The sequence below is a fragment of the Martes martes genome, assembly GCF_963455335.1.
Source record: "Martes martes genome assembly, chromosome: 1".
Classification (NCBI taxonomy): domain Eukaryota; kingdom Metazoa; phylum Chordata; class Mammalia; order Carnivora; family Mustelidae; genus Martes; species Martes martes.
In genome coordinates, this window is record NC_137888.1 from 24768158 (window position 1) to 24786969 (window position 18812).

The 18812-nt window shown below is 34.1% G+C and overlaps 1 protein-coding gene across 1 annotated transcript in view; it reads left to right on the top strand.

The window, feature by feature from the left end:
- The window catches only part of TMPRSS15 (transmembrane serine protease 15), a gene marked incomplete at both ends in the record, with an annotated part of 114529 nt that overhangs the window by 21282 nt on the left and 74435 nt on the right, over window positions 1–18812 (top strand). The window contains 5 exons of the mRNA XM_080822906.1: window positions 1483–1614; window positions 8723–8831; window positions 13738–13844; window positions 16613–16753; window positions 17709–17858. Coding sequence (XP_080679032.1) covers window positions 1483–1614; window positions 8723–8831; window positions 13738–13844; window positions 16613–16753; window positions 17709–17858 — 639 coding nt within the window. The remainder of the gene's footprint in view (window positions 1–1482; window positions 1615–8722; window positions 8832–13737; window positions 13845–16612; window positions 16754–17708; window positions 17859–18812) is intronic.

Below are 18812 nucleotides of genomic sequence, written 5' to 3' on the forward strand. Positions count from 1 at the left end.
ACTGGGTACCACGTGCAAGTGTGGTTTTGGAGGTTCAATCTGTCGAGTTCAGTAAACCACGGAAGACGGGTGACCATCTTGAAGCACAGTTCCCATGAGAAGTGGTAGGACAGACAAAATTTTACATCTTGCCGGCTATAACCCCAAATCTCTTCTTTTAAATGCTGAATACGTAGAATTTTATTAACCGTTGTTAAAATGAGATATAGATTTTCTAGAATAATACTTTTTGTTATTTATTTAGCAAGCATTTATGGAATACTATCAACACTATGCCTTTAATAGATTAGGGACTCAATGATTAAGGACTCTCAATAAGTATCTCATCTATATCAACAGCTATAATATGCTTTAAGTATATTCAATATCAGTCTTATCACTCTTTTTATTATCTTAAATGGGGGTAGTTTGTCCTTTAGGAATGGCTCTGATCTTTATCATGTCTTATTTTAGATATTAGGTGATCCATGAATTTCCCAATGGTTTATATCCATTTTAATTAGAGCCAATTATAAAAATCTAATTTAGTTGAATATATGCCCATCAACCCTGTCCATAAATGTTTCTAATTAGGTATTACCTTAGTAGATTAATTGACACAAGCACTTTTATCTTCCAAATTAATTTCATGGAACATAAGGAGAAATTTCAGAATCAAATATATTTTTAAAACCCAGCAGATGGCAGTGCAGTGCAGAATATGACATTTTTAAGACTCACAGTTAAATTTTCCAAGTTAATTTCTAGAAGTAAAATGTGTTTCTTGGTGCATCTCTATATGTAGGCATGTAGAAGAGCAGGTGACGAGACAGACTGAGAACAGCAAATTGATCAGATTCTGGTCAGAGTATAGCATTGAATTCTCCAGGGGAATGTCTGCATCTTTCCCACGAAGAATCTCTGACCCAAGAAGCAAAGAAATATTGAATGGAAATAGCGATTGGGTTTCTCCACTGCTCCATGTAGCCAGGCAGTGGGAATTTTAAGTGTTTTATTCTGTTATAAAATGCTTTTGCTGACAAATTTTGCTCTGCAGAATGCAAACTTTGACTTCAGCCCCCATATTTTCAAATAGTAAGTTTATAAGTAAATGAAGTTGTTACTAGATACTCCAGATAATATAAAAATGATTCCAATAAATTTCCCCACTGAACACATATAAACAGTTCTAGGAGGTGTAAACATTAGGAGCTAAATGTCCAAACTGTAGTACTGATTTATCAAGGTTAAAACCAACAAACTAAACATTTATATTTAACATCGATGAAGAAATACATATCTTCTTTTCAAAATTTAAAATTCTAAACATTTACAAATGACTAAATGAAATAAATGTTTACATTGGAAACTGAAATATATGCTTATGAGTAAAGAGTTAAATGATGAAAAATACATAATAAATATCCAAACGTTGTACATATGTTTGGAAATTAAATTTACTATGCAAAAAACTTATAAAATCAATCTTTTTTTTTCCTAAAGGAAATGTCTCAATAGAATGTCCACCTGGTTCTAGTCCTTGTGCTGATGCTCTAAAGTGTATAGCAATTGATTTGTTTTGTGATGGAGAATTAAACTGTCCAGATGGTTCTGATGAAGACAATAACACTTGTGGTAAGTAATGCCGTCCACATTTTCTCTCACCACTGCCTTTTCATCCTCCCTCCCTGTCTACACACACACACACACACACACACACACGCACACGCACGCGCGCACACACACATCTCTGAGATAACAGAAACTACTGGAGAATGAGGTATCCCAATACTCATTATTGTAATTTAATATGGAACCTAATAAATAATTATATTAATGTTTTCTTAAGCCATATTATGCAATATTAAATATTAATTAAGTGAAATTCTATTTGATGACTATGGAGAGAATGCTGTGATTAATGTCAGTCATAAGTGAGGGAAGAGAATGTCATTGTTTTTCATCCCTTATTAAACAACTCCAAACTATTATGAATGTGAATGCTCTTTCATGTTTTTTCACCATTATACCATAATATCAATCTTTCTCTTTTTGGCCATTTCAATGGTCCCTCACTCAGTAATTGTCACTCCTTAATTTTCATTGTTCCTTTTGTTTGCCTTTTGACGTAGAAACAACAAATAAACCAAAAAAAATGTGCTGGAGTTATAGTTCTGTGAATAATAGAAACCAGTTATGAATAAGTTCTTGTCTTAGGAATAAAATATTCATGATTTGTACATTTTGCCATCTGTTTAAGTGTTAATATTATTATTATCAACTATTATTATTATTATTTCACACTTAAGTAGTACTTACTCTATACCAAGTATGACTCAAAGTAATTTAAATATATTCACTCTTTGACTTCATTTTATAGCTGGGTAACATATATGAAAGACTATCACATAACTGTAAAAATATATTGATAAGCAAGGTGAACTATTTGAATAACTCTAACTTACAAATAATTCTTAAAGAATTAAACAGAAAGCATGAATTGAACAATTTTTGGTGCTGTTTGTGATCATTATCAAAACAGACCATGAACACAATTATAGTTCCTGAAATGTATAAAGGTTCATCTTCAATTTGCTACACTTTGCTCTTCTTGCTTGTTATTAATTGAAGATGAATGCTCCAATAACAACAAAGCTTGAAAAGTTACCTAACCACTTGGTACTTACTTTAAAAGGCAGTTGGCCTGTTTTCCAGGACCAAGTCAGAAAAAAAGGCAACTTGACTAAAGAGGCTTCTACTAAGCAATCCCAATTCAAATGTTCTTTGATAAAATTCAAACCTTCAAAGTTTAACTACATACTTTGAAGTGCACTCAGTGCATATTGGAAGAAAGTGCAGGCTACAGAATATTTTTTAATCTATTTTATATAACTAAGTTACTCAAAGAAGAAGAAAGCAAAATTCTTTTTTGCTATGGCTTTCAGACAGTTTCCAAAACCTTTTCAGGGAGAATATGATACAAGTGTGCCATCATGAGGTAATAAGGGTGATTTTGCTTAATATTTCAAATAGAATAATGAATGTCAAAGTTAGGCACATAGCTTTATGCCTATTTAACGATGATCGATAAACTTTAGTGGGGAGGAATATGTAAGATGAGTTGAATAATCAGAAAATGTCTTTACTGTCATGGAGTTAATAATGTTCATGGTAAAGTAATAGCAGTGCATTTCCAAAAATAACCATAGAAATATCATGTAAGTGTGACAAAGTTTGTCCTAAAATAAGTTATAAGACCATGAATTCTTTTTCTGAGTCAGTATTGGTGATGCCTTAGTATTAGAGGCATGGCATGAGCCTATGTATTAGAACTGATTTAATTCTTTAAATTTGCCTGAAAGACACAGTCAAACTGCATATTTACTGTTCAATATCATGGAGGTTTGTGTTAATTGAACCTTAGTCTCAACTAACCTTCCATGTCACTAACTTTCTTGAGTCTCTAGATTCTCATTTTTCACTTTTCTTGTCTCTCTTCATTATTTTGTAGTTTAAAATTAGCATTGCATCTAACCTGAAAAATAAATGTAAAGCCTTTGTGGAATAAATGTGGACAAATCAATCAATTAATCTGTCCTTATCCAGCTAGGATTCAGGCCTGTAAGTAGTTCTAGTCATCACTCATCATTAAGGATGGTGAGCCCAAAAGCCCAATGCACTTCACCTCAGCACCAACTTGAACTTTTAGTAGCATAATTTCTACATGAAAGCTTGTGTCCATTAATCTACATTCACAAAAAATTAATTTAAGAGTATTCTTTCTATATGAAATGACCCTTGTGCACGCACACACACACCCTCTCTCTTTCTTCTCCAGCTGTGAGCTCTAATTCTAGTTTGTGTTATTAATAGAGTCACATTAATGTTGACTTCCTCACATAGCTTCCTTTTTTAGCCTTTAGTTATTTAGGTTTTACACAACTTATAGCTGACTATAGCTGAACCAAGACTTCTTTAAATTGTTTTTCTCGTGATTAGAATGGCGTCAGCAGGAAAGTTCACTTTTTAGCTGACCTATGAAAAGGAAAGATGCTGACTCACAGCCTTTAGACCGATGTTCAGACCTATTTGGAAGTTGTCAACTGTCTCTATAGATTGTTTGCATGCCTCTATATATGTGCAAGATAGACCTTGGTGGATGGGCATAGATCATGTTTATCCATCTTGGAGAATTTGAGGACCTAAGCAAACTCACAACTAGTAAATATTCAGCCAGCAGAGGGAGCTCTCATTCGGTTCTAAACGCATGACTTTTAGGAATCCCCTCCTATTACAGGCAACGGTTCAGAGAGCTCAGTAAATGTCTGATATTATTTGATAGGCTCGTTTATTTCCCACTCAGGATTTTTTTCTCACGTTGCACTGTAAAGCACTATGCATTCTAAAAAGTTATAATCCTGAGCAGTCAGTAATCCTACTTATCTGTGGCTGGGTTAGATCTATCTGAAAGCCTAGCCTGCTTCATTGTCTTGTGTAAAATTCACTCCTCCAGAAATGTCCTGAAATTAAATGAAAGAATATATGAGAAAGCCCCTAGAACAAGCCTATCTCTTGAAATAATAATATTTTGGCATTCTGAACTTTGCTATTATAAGTAGTTCAATACTATGATAATTTTATTTTAAATGCCTTCAGGAATATTCTTCTTCTTCTTCTTTTTAAGATTTTATTTATTTGTTTGACAGATAGACAGCTAGAGAGGGAACACAAACGAGGGAGGGGAGCAAGAGAGAGAAGCAGGCTCTCTGCTGAGCAAGAAGCCCAATGGGGAGCTTGATCCCAGGACCCTGGGACCATGACCCCAGCCAAAGGCAGATGCTTAATGACTGAGCCACCCAGCTGCCCCAGGAATATTCTTCTTAAGAATACTTTTATCCTTACATGCAAGAATTCCCCAGAACTTGAAATGTAGATTATCCATTCCCACTGAAACTCAGCAACTTCATAGACAACTGGAAGAACTGATCATATTTTTTAGGATAGGCTAAATACTATGATAAACAATCTTAGCAATTTAAGGCAAAAACAGTTTGCTTATCATATCATGGTCCAAGTTAGAGGGCAAGGGGCTATACTCTGTGTAGGTATCTGGGATGCCAGCTCCTTCAGTAGCCTATCTGTCCCCTGGATCCTTTGCAACCCACTGACAGACAAAGGAAGAATGTCCTAGAAGGTCTTTTTAGAAATCATATCTGGAAATAAATACAATTACCTCCACAATAGTTTAATGGCCAGGATCAGTCACATGGCTCCATTTTTTTTTTCCTAAGATTTTATTTATTTATTAATTTGAGAGAGAGAGAGAATGAGAGAGCATAAGAGGAGAGAGGTCAGCAGGAGAAGCAGACTCCCTGCTGAGCAGGGACTGATGTGAGACTCGATCCTGGGACTCGAGGATCATGACCTGAGCTGGAAGCAGTTGCTTAACCAACTGAGCCACCCAGGCACCGCACATGGCTCCATGTTTAAAAGTGCAGTCTAGTGATGTGCCCCGAAGGGTCTGAAAAAGAGTATCGCAAACCTACAACGATCCTGCCACTGGGGACACAACTCACGTTTTTGGAAAACTATGAATCTTGTTGTATGACCCAGACCTGTTGATACTTCCTTGCAAAGACGCAGTGAATGGGTGTGAAGAAGGGAGGAATCACTGAAATGTTATCAGATTTGCAAATTCGCTTTATAAATTCTTAAACCAGTCCTGTTTTGTGCCCTTTTCACTCTTTTTTGCTTCCTCCTATTTGTTGTAGAATGTTATTGCAAGTACAATGAAAATGATGGAATTCTTCAAAATTTCCTGTTCCTTCTTTTATTTGCAATTCTGCGCACACATACCCTCCTCTCTCTCCCACTTTTCAGTTCAAAGAGGAGATGATAACATCATGATAGCCCTGTATATCGAGGTATAAGGCAGGATAGCCTACTATGCTCAGCAGTAAGATGGCCTGCTTTTAAATTGTCACTAACAAGCTGGGAGAACTTTTGCTGGTTACCTAACCCCTCTGTGCCTCACTTTTGCCACCTATAACTTTATCAGATGGTTGTGAACATTACACTAATACATCTGTAATAACTTCAGAACAGGAGTTGGCACACAGTAAACACTCCATCAGTGCTAGCAGTTATATTCAAATATACCTGGTGGATTGATTGCTCTACTTCATTACATACAAACTATTTACAAAAGCAGTGGACATTCTTGAACTACCTGTAATCTTGAAGTCCATATATATATATATATATATATTTTTTTTTTCTGGAAAACAGATTAAAAGGCTTCAAATATCACCTAAAATATAAGCAGACACCACAGTCATTGACGTGGAAGGACTGACTGTCCCATCTTCTTGGCATGGTCTGCAGTGGGCAGCGAATTGACTTTGAAAAAGATTTCCTTTTACAACTAGAAAATTACTTAAATAACTTAACAACCAGAAAAAACTTAATTAAATAACTTTAATCTGCATTTAAAAATCACATGTTTTACTGTTTATCTTAGAATTGTACCAATTCTCCTTAATTGTCCTCTTCAGCTCCGGGAAGTATTACACGTAAGGAGATTCGGTTCTCTCAACAAGCTCGTATATTCTCCGCCGCCTCTCCCAAATTTGTCATGGATTTTTCAGTGCTTAATCCTTTTATCGTAGAGTATCTTTTCTGTTCTCAGTTTTTGTTATTGTTTATTTGTTGTTTTGCTTTTTGTCTTTTGTTGGGAGTCAGGCTACCAAGTCATAATCCAATGCAATGAATTCTTAGGCCATTATTTTTTAAATAGACTTTATGTCTTACAATTTACAATCTTACAGTCTTATAATCACAAAGTGAATTCTTATGTTTTTTTTAAAAATACCGGAACTAGTAAAAAGCCAACCAAAAACTGTTCACTTTTCAGTTTTTTCTTTTGTCCATATAAAACATTTGATGTCACATAATAGCTTGTATTTTATAACTTGATGGAAATATTGTATACTGTTACATGGGATTTTCCACCCATCCATTTTGGATTAACTTATTCTAGCTCTCAGATTCCAAGAGCACCGATTTAATTTTCATAAATTTCTTTAATCTCCCTACCCTCCATCAATGCTTCTGGCCTATAAGGAATTAACAACCTGCCAAGAGGAAAAGGACACACTCTAGGAGTAGTTATTTTAGAATATGGTGTCAACAGAATCAAGTAACTATATAGAAAATGATCTAAGAAAAATTAACGTTTGTGAAAATAAAATGTGTTTTATTATTTTTATTAAACACATAGTATACATAATAACTGTAAAGGGGACACAGAAAGTAATGAGGCATGGCTCCTGGTTCATGCCCTCAGTACGATTCTAAACTAGTTGGAAATGACTCAGATATAAGTTAAAGACAACTGATAATACATCACATCAAAGAGAAGTATATGAAGTAAATTTGCTATAAGAATTAAAAGAGGAGGGACGCCTGGGTGGCTCAGTGGGTTAAGCCTCTGCCTTTGGCTCAGGTCATGATCCCGGGGTCCTGGGATCGAGTCCCCACATCGGGCTCTCTGCTCAGTGGAGAGCCTGCTTCTCCCTCTGCTTGCCTCTCGCTCTGCCTACTGCTCCCCCTGCTTGTGCTCACTCGATCTCTCGCTCTCTGACAAATAAATAAGTAAAATATTAAAAAAAAAAAAGAATTAAAAGAGGAAAATGAGGGGGGCGCCTGGGTGGCTCAGTGGGTTAAGCCTCTGCCTTCAGCTCAGGTCATGATCTCAGGGCCCTGGGATTGAGCCCTGCATCGGGCTCTCTGTTCAGCGGGGAGCCTGCTTCCCTCTTTCTCTCTGCCTGCCTCTCTGTCTACGATGATCTCTGTCTGTCAAATAAATAAATAAAATCTTTAAAAAAGTAAAAAATAAAAAAATAAAAGAGGAAAATGAGGAATCATAAAAATCAAGACATATTCAGGAATATGTGAAAATACTGAGCTACCGAATTCATACAAAAGAAGCAAGAGGTTTAAAAGAAGGTGGAATAGAGTGGATGGATAGAATTCACCACAGGCCACCGGAAGCACACATATCATTTGCCTGGCCATATTCTGATCATTTTCAGGAGAACACAGTATATAATGCACATACTTGAAATTCACCCTAGCTCCAATTTAATGGGGAAAATAAGACCAAAACAGTTAATAGCTATTTGTCTAAATTAGAAGTTTATAATTTAAATATATTTATTTCCTTAAAAATATGAAAAAAAGTACTGAAAATGAAGCTTAAGTATGAGTATTTAGAAATAGAATGCTTTTCTAAAAGAATCTATGGTGAGTTATGTACATGTATTTGAAAATGGGTAATAGATTTTTTTTTAAAGATTTATTTATTTATTTATTTGACAGAGAGAGAGAGAGAGAGCGATCACAAGTAGGCAGAGAGGCAGGCAGAGAGAGAGGAGGAAGCAGGCTCCCTGCTGAGCAGAGAGCCCAATGCGGGGCTGGATCCCAGGAGCCTGGGATCATGACCTGAGCCGAAGGCAGAGGCTTCAACCCACTGAGCCACCCAGGCGCCCCTGGGCAATAGATTTTAAACATGAGATCTCATCTACTCCCACTTGATCGTTTCAGTTTTGTAAAATGGCCTCATACAGATTTCAGTCATTGATGTTCTAGGTGGTGTTCACTAGATGATTTGAATCCCATTTCATATGAGAAAACTCTCCAGGACTATTTTTTGTCTGACATGAATTCCCACTTGTTTCCACAGCCACAGCTTGTGATGGAAGGTTTTTGTTGACTGGATCTTCTGGGTCCTTCCAGGCTGCTCATTACCCAAAGCCTTCTAAATCGAGTGTTGTTTGCCAGTGGATTATACGGTAATAGAGCATCTTCTATTCCCCGTTAAGCCATTAAGTCTTTCTCTGATACAGTAGGTCCTACCACCTTCAGTAGTCTATTTATTTTTGAACAGTCATTTTCACTGGCTATGAAGCAAAGTCTTCCCAACTGATAACTTGTCCAAGTAGTTTCTCACTCATTCTTCACCTTCAAAAAGGTGTTCTGTGCTATGGATCTTACTGTCTAATAAATAGGGCCATCACTGGACTCTGCAGTAAGTTTTTTTTTTTCCCCCTATGATTGACACAGATCAAGGACTGCCAAGGCGAAGAGCACACATGTATATCTGTATATTGCAATACATAATATTTCCCATCACGTGCATCCTGGCCTCTGAAGAGAAGAGTTCCTTTCTCATTATGCCAGCATCTGTTTGAAAATCTTCTCTGATATGAGTTAGTCATGGCAGATTTAGAGCTGGAGACACCTTCTGTACACATCCTGTTTGCTAGATCTTGAATAACACTGGGATCAGTGACTACGTATTTGCCCTCCAAGCCACTTCAATCCACTAATTCAATCATTGTGATGATCCAAATAATCAGGCTGAAGGCTGACCCACCTTAATATTTATCTAAGCATTTTTCACACAGGACTAGTATCTGATTTTCTTTCCCAATATTCCAAAGGAAAATAATTTGTACCCAAATAAATAAAAGTAACACTGAATAAACTCATTACAACTTTTTTTTTTTTTAAGTCCAGGACTTCTCACAGTTTTGAATAAGTTAACAAGCAGTAAATATCTCAAAAAAAAAAAAAATCTTAAGCCACTAATCATTTTCCTCCACAGAGCATGCAGAATAAATGTTCTATGGAATATACTCTGATAAATGACATTCTGTTAGTTCATCTCTCTTAACAGCTGGATGGGATTATGGTTTCCCAATCCAACCTACTGTATAATAGGTTTTTTTTTTTTAACTTTATATTTTCAGTGTTCCAAGATTCATTGTTTATGCATCACACCCAGTGCTCCATGCAATACGTGCCCTCCTTAATACCCACCACCAGGCTCACCCAACGCCCCACTCCCTCCCCTCTAAAACCCTCAGTTTGTTTCTCAGAGTCCACAGTCTCTCATGGTTCATCTCCCTACTCTTTAATAGTTCTAATCATTGTGATGACTCACCAGAAAACCAGATGACTGACTAGAAAACATAATAGCTGATGAAAGGTTACAAGACAGTACCAAACAAGTTCTTTCCAACCAAATCGTAGAACCCCATAAAGATGCACAGTATTGTTTACTTGTGTAGACATATCCCAGACATGAGATGCATTATGAAGGGAAGATTGTCCTAAACACATTTACTTGGCATTATTCAGGGAAAGAAGAACATTCCATTCTCTTTAAATAATTTCTATTTTGGAGCTCAACCACATGTAAGTTATGTTTTCATGTTCCAGATAACAGATTACTTGTGTGCTAAAGATAAGATTTTGTATTAAAAATGGCAGCTCACTTGTCAAGTGAAGAATTAACCAATTTGGAAGATAGTGTTTCCAATATAATCACATCAAATTTTAAAAGAAACATTTATATGGCTATTAACAATGTTCATAAGTAAAAAGAAAAATATTCTATTCTTTATTTAAAATGTCAACAGAAAGCTATAGAAAAATCTTAAGTTACTTCCTTTGAAAATGGAAAGAACATGAATCCTTAATTACTTCTTCACGCAATCTTTGGAATTTTATTAAACCAAATAAAAATAATTTAATTGTTAAATCCACTGCTTAATAAAGCTCAGTCAAATTTATATGAAAGTTTATAAGCAGAACTTTTGCCATAATAATAGTACCATTTATGTAATAATCACACTATGTTAATTAAGGATTTGTATGGTTTGATTCTTTTTTCTTTCTTCTCTGTTACTTAATTTTTAAAACCATTTTTAAGAAATCCATCATTAGTTTTAGAGGCGAGAAGGGTGGGAGTTGGTTAGCCCAGTGATGGATATTAAAGAGGGCACATATTGCATGGAGCACTGGTTGTTATATACAAACAATGAATCATGGAACATTACATCAAAAACAATGATGTACCGTATAGTGACCAACATAACATAATAAAAAAAAAAGAAAAAGAAATCCACCATTAGGGGCACCTGGGTGGCTCCGTTGGTTAAGCGGCTGCCTTAGGCTTATGTCATGATCCCTGGGATTGAGCCCCACTGGGCTTCCTGCTCAACAGAGTCTGCTTTTCCCTTTCCCTCTGCCTCTACCCCTGCCCTTGCTCTCTCATGCATACTCTCTCTCTCAAATAAATAAAATCTTTAAAAAAAAAAAAAAAGAAAGAAATCCACCATTAGTGCAGCAATGATTTTAAAAACCCAAGGAATCCAAAATATTACCCTAAACACTGTACTTCAAAATGAGATTATAATTTAATTAATCATATAAACAACCTAAATATGTTTTCTTCTCAACCTGATTACTGCAATAGTGATGCATTGTCCTTGATAGTTTGTTTCTCCTAATGGTGATCAAAGTGGGGGTAAAGACAATGATGTTTCCTATAGGATTTGAAGACCGTTTAAAGAGTGGAGAAATGCCTACAATGCAATTAAACTATATTTGGGGCTATCCCATCCTTAGAATTATATTAAAACTACATTTAGCAGAGTGTCAGATATTAAGAATGTGAGCACTAGAAACAGTCTTTGTGAGTTCAAATCTGCCCTACAGATTCAAAATGTGTGATCTCAGGCAAATCATTAAATCTCTCTGACCCAAAATTTCTACATTCATAGAGTTCACAATCTCTAAATTCAGAGGCCAAAGTCACTATTAAATGTAGTAATAAATGTAAAGGGCTTAGCCCCATATCAATATATCAAAAAAGTGGGCTCTAAAGAGATTAACTATTGGTACAAAAATGCAAAATGCATAAATTATATTTAGAAAAAACTCCATTCCCTTCTAAAAATCTTAAGAATATCATGTCTAATATTATAAAAAACATATATTGTATTTTCTAATTAGTCTTATATTTATAAATGACCACATTTTTATTGCAGTTCAGCTAACTTTTCTGAGTCAGAAGAAAGAAATCGAGAACAATATGCACCAGTTTCTCTCTTCTACCTTTGACGTTATATTTTAAAAAAGTAAAAGAATACTGAAAACAAAAGTTTTGAAGGAGATTGTCTTGTATCCTTTGGTTTCTTAGCTTAAAAATATCACATGAAGAAAAACTCACTATATTCCTGCTTAAAGACACCAAAACTTCAATTAAAAAACAGAAATCACCCTTGAAGGCTGCTTCATTTCTTCTTCTTCTGTCTTCTTAAGCTTTGATGCTGGAGTCCCTAGAGTCTCACCAGAAAGCTCACTCAAGTGCCCATTCCTGAATAGTTCTAACAAAGGCAGAATTTTTGTACATGGTCTGCCCACAGATGACAAGATCTTATATGTAGAAAATTATCAAAATGCACACACAAACACACAACTAATCAAAGAATTTAGCAAAGTTACAGAATACAAAATCCGTGTAAAAAAATCACTTATGTTTCCTTACACTAATAATGAACAATAAAAAAAAAAAGAAATTAAGGAAACAGTCCCTTCTCACACACAAACACACATATACACACACACACTCACATAGCAATAGCACCACATCCACCCCACACATAAACAACACGTACACAATTAACACACACCACAAATCCACCATACCCACATCAAACATACATCACACAATCATACCACACATACAGAAAAAAAAAAAATAGAAAGAAATCTTCATAACACTGTTCTTCAATGACTTTAAAAGCATACACAGCTAAAGCAAAAATAGACAAGAGGCATTACATCACATTAAAAAACCTTCTATAGAGCAAAGGAAACAATCAGTAGAGGAAAAGGCAACCTATGAAAGGAATATAATATTTGCAAGCCATATATCTGATAAAGGGTTAATATCCAAAATACGTAAGTAACTTTTACAACTGCATAGCAAAAGAACAAATAATTCAATTAAAAAATGGGCAAAAATCTCAAATAGGTATTTCTCCAAACAAGACATACAAATGGTGAACAGGCATTTGAAAAGTTGCTCAGCATCAATAATCCTCAAGGATATGCAAATTAAAATCACATTGGCTATTACTAAGAAAACAGAAAATGATAAATGTTGGTGAGGGTGTGGAGAAAATGGAACCCTGTGCGCCACTGATGGAATGTAAAATGGTGTGGTCACTATGGAAAACAATATGGGGATTCCTCAAACATTTTTAAATGGAATCCAGCAATCTCATTTCTGGATATTTATCCGAAAGAGTTGAAATCAGAATCTCTAGGAGATATTTACACTCCCATGTTCAGTTGCATTGCAACATTATTCACAAAAACCAAGAAGAGATGGAAGCAACCTAAATGTCCATTTAATGAATGGATAGAGAAAATATGGTACATACATACAATGGAATATTATTCAGCCATTAAAAGAAGGAAATCCTATCATATGCAACAACATGGGTGAAATTTGAGGACCTCATGCCAAGTGAAATAAGCTTTTCACAGAAGAACAAATACCGCATGATTCCATTTACATGAAGCATCTGAAGTATTCAAACTCATAGAGACAGAAAGTAGAATGGTGGTTTCCAGGGACAAGGAGAGGGTGAAATGGGGAGTTACTATTCAGTGGGAATAGTGTTTCAGTCGTGTAAGTTGAAAAAGTTCTAGAGATCTGCTGTACAACATTGTGCTTATAGTTAACAGTTCTGTATCATATACTTAAAAATTTATTAAGTATCATTCTCATGTTATGTCTTTTTTTAATCACAACTAGAAAATACATTCAAATTTTAGAATGCATAAAGAGTTGTAAGAGCCTGTTAAGAGTGTAGTAATCTATTTTTTGCTTTAATTTAGTGTTAATCAAGGACTCTCCATTAAACTGAGCTTCGATTATTTTAATACATATTATACAGATGTATTAAATATTTATGAAGGTGTGGGTACAAGCAAGATTTTAAGAGGTAAGTTAAAACAAATATATAACCCATTATCAAAATGAAAATATGTGGTAAACTCCTTGAAGTAATGTGTTTTCTCTTGATTTTAAACTGAATGTGGACTTGAACTTTAAAATACTGAAAGAAAAAGCAAAACTGGTTCTTATTATAAAAGTTGATAATTTAGTGCCCTATGTCATCAATCTTCTTAGTAATAAAAAGGTTATGGTTTCCATTATTATCCTCTTCTACTTTCAGTTTTTAAAATCATGCGGAAATTTCCAAAGAAATGTAATTATGTCTTTGGTTACTATGCTTTCTTTAATTGTTACTCCCTATTAAGCAAAAATCAGACAAACCCTGAAAATCATTGTTCTCATTTTCTCTAGCATTGCAACTCACAGAATGTCTTGCTATTTTCAACAAGCACACTACTTCTTGGTCTCTTGCTATACTATTTCTACTTCTTGGTCTCTTACTGTACTATTTTGATAAAGTGGATAAAACAATGACTAGCTCAGGACATAAAATCAGTAAATGGTAGGTGTAGGTGGTATTGCTCTTATATAACCATTTGTCATTATGTACATGGACACCCTTAGAAGCTGAAAAGAAGGCAGGGAATGAATGAATATATATATACGCCCACTCCCCTTTATTCTGTTTGGTCTCAAAATGCATGGACCTGCCTACTCATGATAGCCAACAAAAGTAGGGGTGAAATTCCAAGAGGAAATAAAATAAGGATGAAGAAGAGGATATAAGAATGGAGCCCAGCGAATCAGTAGTTTTCCTCACACTTCGAAGGGAGTGTCAAGTATAGAGCTGATACGAGGTTACAGGTGACACCTGTTTTTCAAGTTTATATAATAGTGGCATTTATTTTAACCATTTTGGCTTTCAAATTGTACTTGTGGTAATGAAAAGTGAATCCTACCTAATAAGTGTTTTTGATTAATCAGTTTGAGAAATATTTAAGCATATGATATGCACTTTGAATTGGGTGCTATTGATGTAACATTCACCATACTGTGTGTTATGTATGGATATTCTTATTTAATATTTTCAATAAACCTGTGAAGTATGCATTACAGGAGAGGAAAGTGGGCCCTAAGGGGTTAGACGACCACAAGTCCCTGGAGCTAGTGAGTGTTGGAGGCGAAATCAGACTTAAGACTCTCTAACTTCAAACACAATGCAGTTACTCATTGTGTTTTAAAACCCCCTAGTACAAATATAATAGTGAATATACATAAATCAGATGAACTCAAATAAGTCACGTAAGACTAAAATAGATGGGCCAGCCATTTGATAATTTACTTATTTCTGTGGTTGATAAATCTAGTTCCTTAAAATTATAATCAACATAAGTATTTACATTAATAAACAAATAAACCAAGTCATATAAATTTCTCCAAGGGTTAATGTGATATTAATAATTAGTTTTAGCATACACTAATGACTTGTAATGTGCAAAATAATATTCTAAACATTTTAAGTTAACTAACTCAATAAATGCTTGCCAAAACCATATTATGTAGGTGCTAGTATAATTTTGTTTACTTCTATAGATGATGAAAACAAAATTCATAGAGGCTAACTGCCCAAAAGTTATAAATGTAAGTTACCCTCATGTTCCTCTACCCCTTGAATACCATGATTTGCCTAAATGCTATTCTCACTTATTTTCATGTGCTTAGATTATCAGTGGTTCATAAATAAATCTTAGAATCACCAGGCATAGTGATGTGAATAATGTACAAATAACTATCATAAAAAATCAGCAAAGAAATTAAATATCCAAATAGACAAAAATCTATGAGAGTGTATTTAAATTATAACAAATAGGTAGTTTAAATTTTAAGGTCTTTTTGAAATATAAATCCATTTTAAAGTTTTGAAAATTAAACATTATAATTTTCACTTGAAAAATATGAGAAATGAATTTGGCTATTAAAATTACATTTTAAAGTTAAAAATAATACTTTTTTTAAGAAGGCAATACCATCTTACCTTCGGCATCTAGTACAGTGCCTGATATATTAAAAACTCAGTATTTGTTGATTTAAATTTAAAATAACAGATTTATATGTCATCGTATTATAGCATGTAATACATGAAGATCAATATCATTCCTTAACTCTAAAGTTATTTTATTTTGTAATAACACCAGTACTTAATTCTTGACTCACACTCCCATCTTTTTCTAAATATTTTAGCAAGTTTCTTTGAGAGATACATAAAATGTTTACTTTTAATAAATTCCAATTCAGAATATATACCTCAAACACTGTTATTATTTTATCACATTGAAAATATGTAGATATTTTAATTAAATTAGAAAAAACAAGATTACCTAGAGAAATTATAAAAATGTTTAAGTATCCAGTACCATAAAATAATTATGTACTTGATTAGGGGTAAGTGAATATAAACAAGTTCAAAGGCATTTTCAGTCATTTTTATGTACAGTGATGTAAAAGTTCTCTAACTGGCAGAAAGTGTCAGAGATGGTGATCATTACATAAAGAAAAATGATATAAATTGCAAGAGGATCTTCTCCGAATAATTATGGGGATTGAGGTAAATCAGAATAGAATAACAGGAGAGTTGTTCAATAGATCAATTGGTAAAACAATAAACTGATAAATGCTTGGACAAAAGAATGGATGGATGGATAAACAGATAGAGATGTACATATAATAGTTGTACGTATAGATGTACATATAGATGTACATATAATAGTCATCCTTTATTTTATTATTTATTTATTTATTTATTTATTTTGGTAGCTTCTCTCTGGGAAACCAATCCTGGCACAATTAGGATCTTTTCCAACGAAGTTACTGCCACTTTTCTTATAGAATCTGATGAAAATGATTATATTGGATTTAATGCAATGTATACCGCATTTAACAGCACAGAACTCAATAGTAAGTATTGTTCATTCTTCAGCCTTTGAATCTTCAGATCCTTCAATATTGTAATGGAATTTTAAAAGTAGCAGATAGGACCTGAAATTTTAGAACAAGGTCATAATTTGTCCCATTATGCAAGTTCTTTAATGAGTATCTCTTATATGTAGCTGTCTCTACTTGATAGTTGGAGAAATTGGGAAATTGGAAAATAGTTCATGTTCTTCAAAAGAATCAAATATATATAAATATATATAAATTCCATATAGATGTATATGCATAAAACTAATTCTGAGAATATTCCACATCAACTTGATTTTGACCCAAGTATTTAGTAAAAAGAGGAGAGAAAAATATGAGCCAAAGTTTATGTGGGTAAACCAAAGAGAGGTAAGACGTAAAACTTAAAGAATAGTAAGAACAAGAAGCTTGTCTTTGCTAAAGCCCTACTGGGGTATAGGAAGCATATTAATTTAAGATAGTTGTCAACAAAAAGCAGGTTGTTTGTTTGTTTGTTTTTTAACTAAATAGAATGAAACAGAATTATGATGAATAATGAATTATGATGAATAATAAAAAGATTGTGTGCCTGACAATTATAAGTGTATAGGGAGGGAGGGAAAAATAAAACAAGATGAAATAGGAGAGGGAAAAAAAACCATGAGACTCTTAACCATAGGAAACAAACTGAGGGATGCTGGAAGGGAGGTGGGTGGGAGAATGGGATGATGGGCATTATGGAACACACTTGATCAATGAGCACTGAGTGTTATATGAAACTGATGAATCACTAAATTCTACCTCTAAAACTAATAATACTATATGTTAATTAATTGAATTTAAATTAAATCTAATTTAATTTAAAAATAAGTGTGTAAGACTATATAAGACTAGATTATTTTCAGTGCAATTGATTAAATTAGTTACACTGTGGACTAAAGTTGAAGTGTTTTCTTTTTTTTTTAATTCACAGATTATGAGAAAATTAACTGTAATTTTGAAGATGGCTTTTGTTTCTGGATCCAGGATCTAAATGATGATAATGAATGGGAAAGGATTCAGGGAAACACCTTTCCTCCTTTTACTGGACCAAATTTTGACCATACTTTTGGCAATGAATCAGGTATAATTCATATTTAATTCAAAAATCAAAAGGAAAGTGGTATGTATTTGTAGTTTAATATGAATAGTATTCCAAATTTATTTTCAAATTTTCTTTTTTAAAAAATCATGGGTAATAAATACTTTTAAATGAAAATGGTAATCAAATAAGCTATAAAAGTGAGTATTTAAAAATATATTCTTTTATCCTATATATTCATGAAACATTAAAAAGCACATGGAGCTGGTTACAGACAAGATAGATTATTGCCCTAGATTTGCCACTTACTATTGGCCAATTGGACTTGGAGGAAGCAATTAGCTTTTCTGAACTTTGGTCTACTTTGTCTTAATTTCATTTTCCAAATTATTTATTGCTGCTGTAGAGAAATACAGTTTTTTTTTTGTTGTTGTTGTTATATTGGTCTTGCACCCTACAACTTTGCTGAACTTGTTTATTAACTGGAATAGTTTTTAAATTCTTTCTTAGAATTCTCAATATCCAAGATCATGCTAACTTGGAATAAAGATCTAGGGATAGATTTACTTCTTCTGAGGAGCTGTCTTTGTTTAAGCTGCTGTGGCAGGGTACCACAGACTGCTTTATCTAAACAATAATTTAGTTCTCATAGTTCTGGAGAGGGGAAGTCTGTGGTTGGGGTGCCAGCATGGTCAGGTTCTGATGAGAGCTCTTCTGCTTCATGGACACAGGCTTTCTCACTGTTTTCTCACACAATAGAGGGAGAGAGACAGAGAGACAGAGTCAGAGAGAGACAGGTAGACAGCACTCTTTCCTGTATCTTCTCATAGGGTCACTAATCACTTCATGAGGGTTTCACTCTCTTGACCTAATTGTCTCCCAAAGGCCTTACCTCCAAACACCATCATCTGGAATTAGAGTTTCAACATATAAATTGTGGGGACACAGCCATCCGTCCATACCAAAAGGACGATGAATGAGCTAATTCTAAAGCAT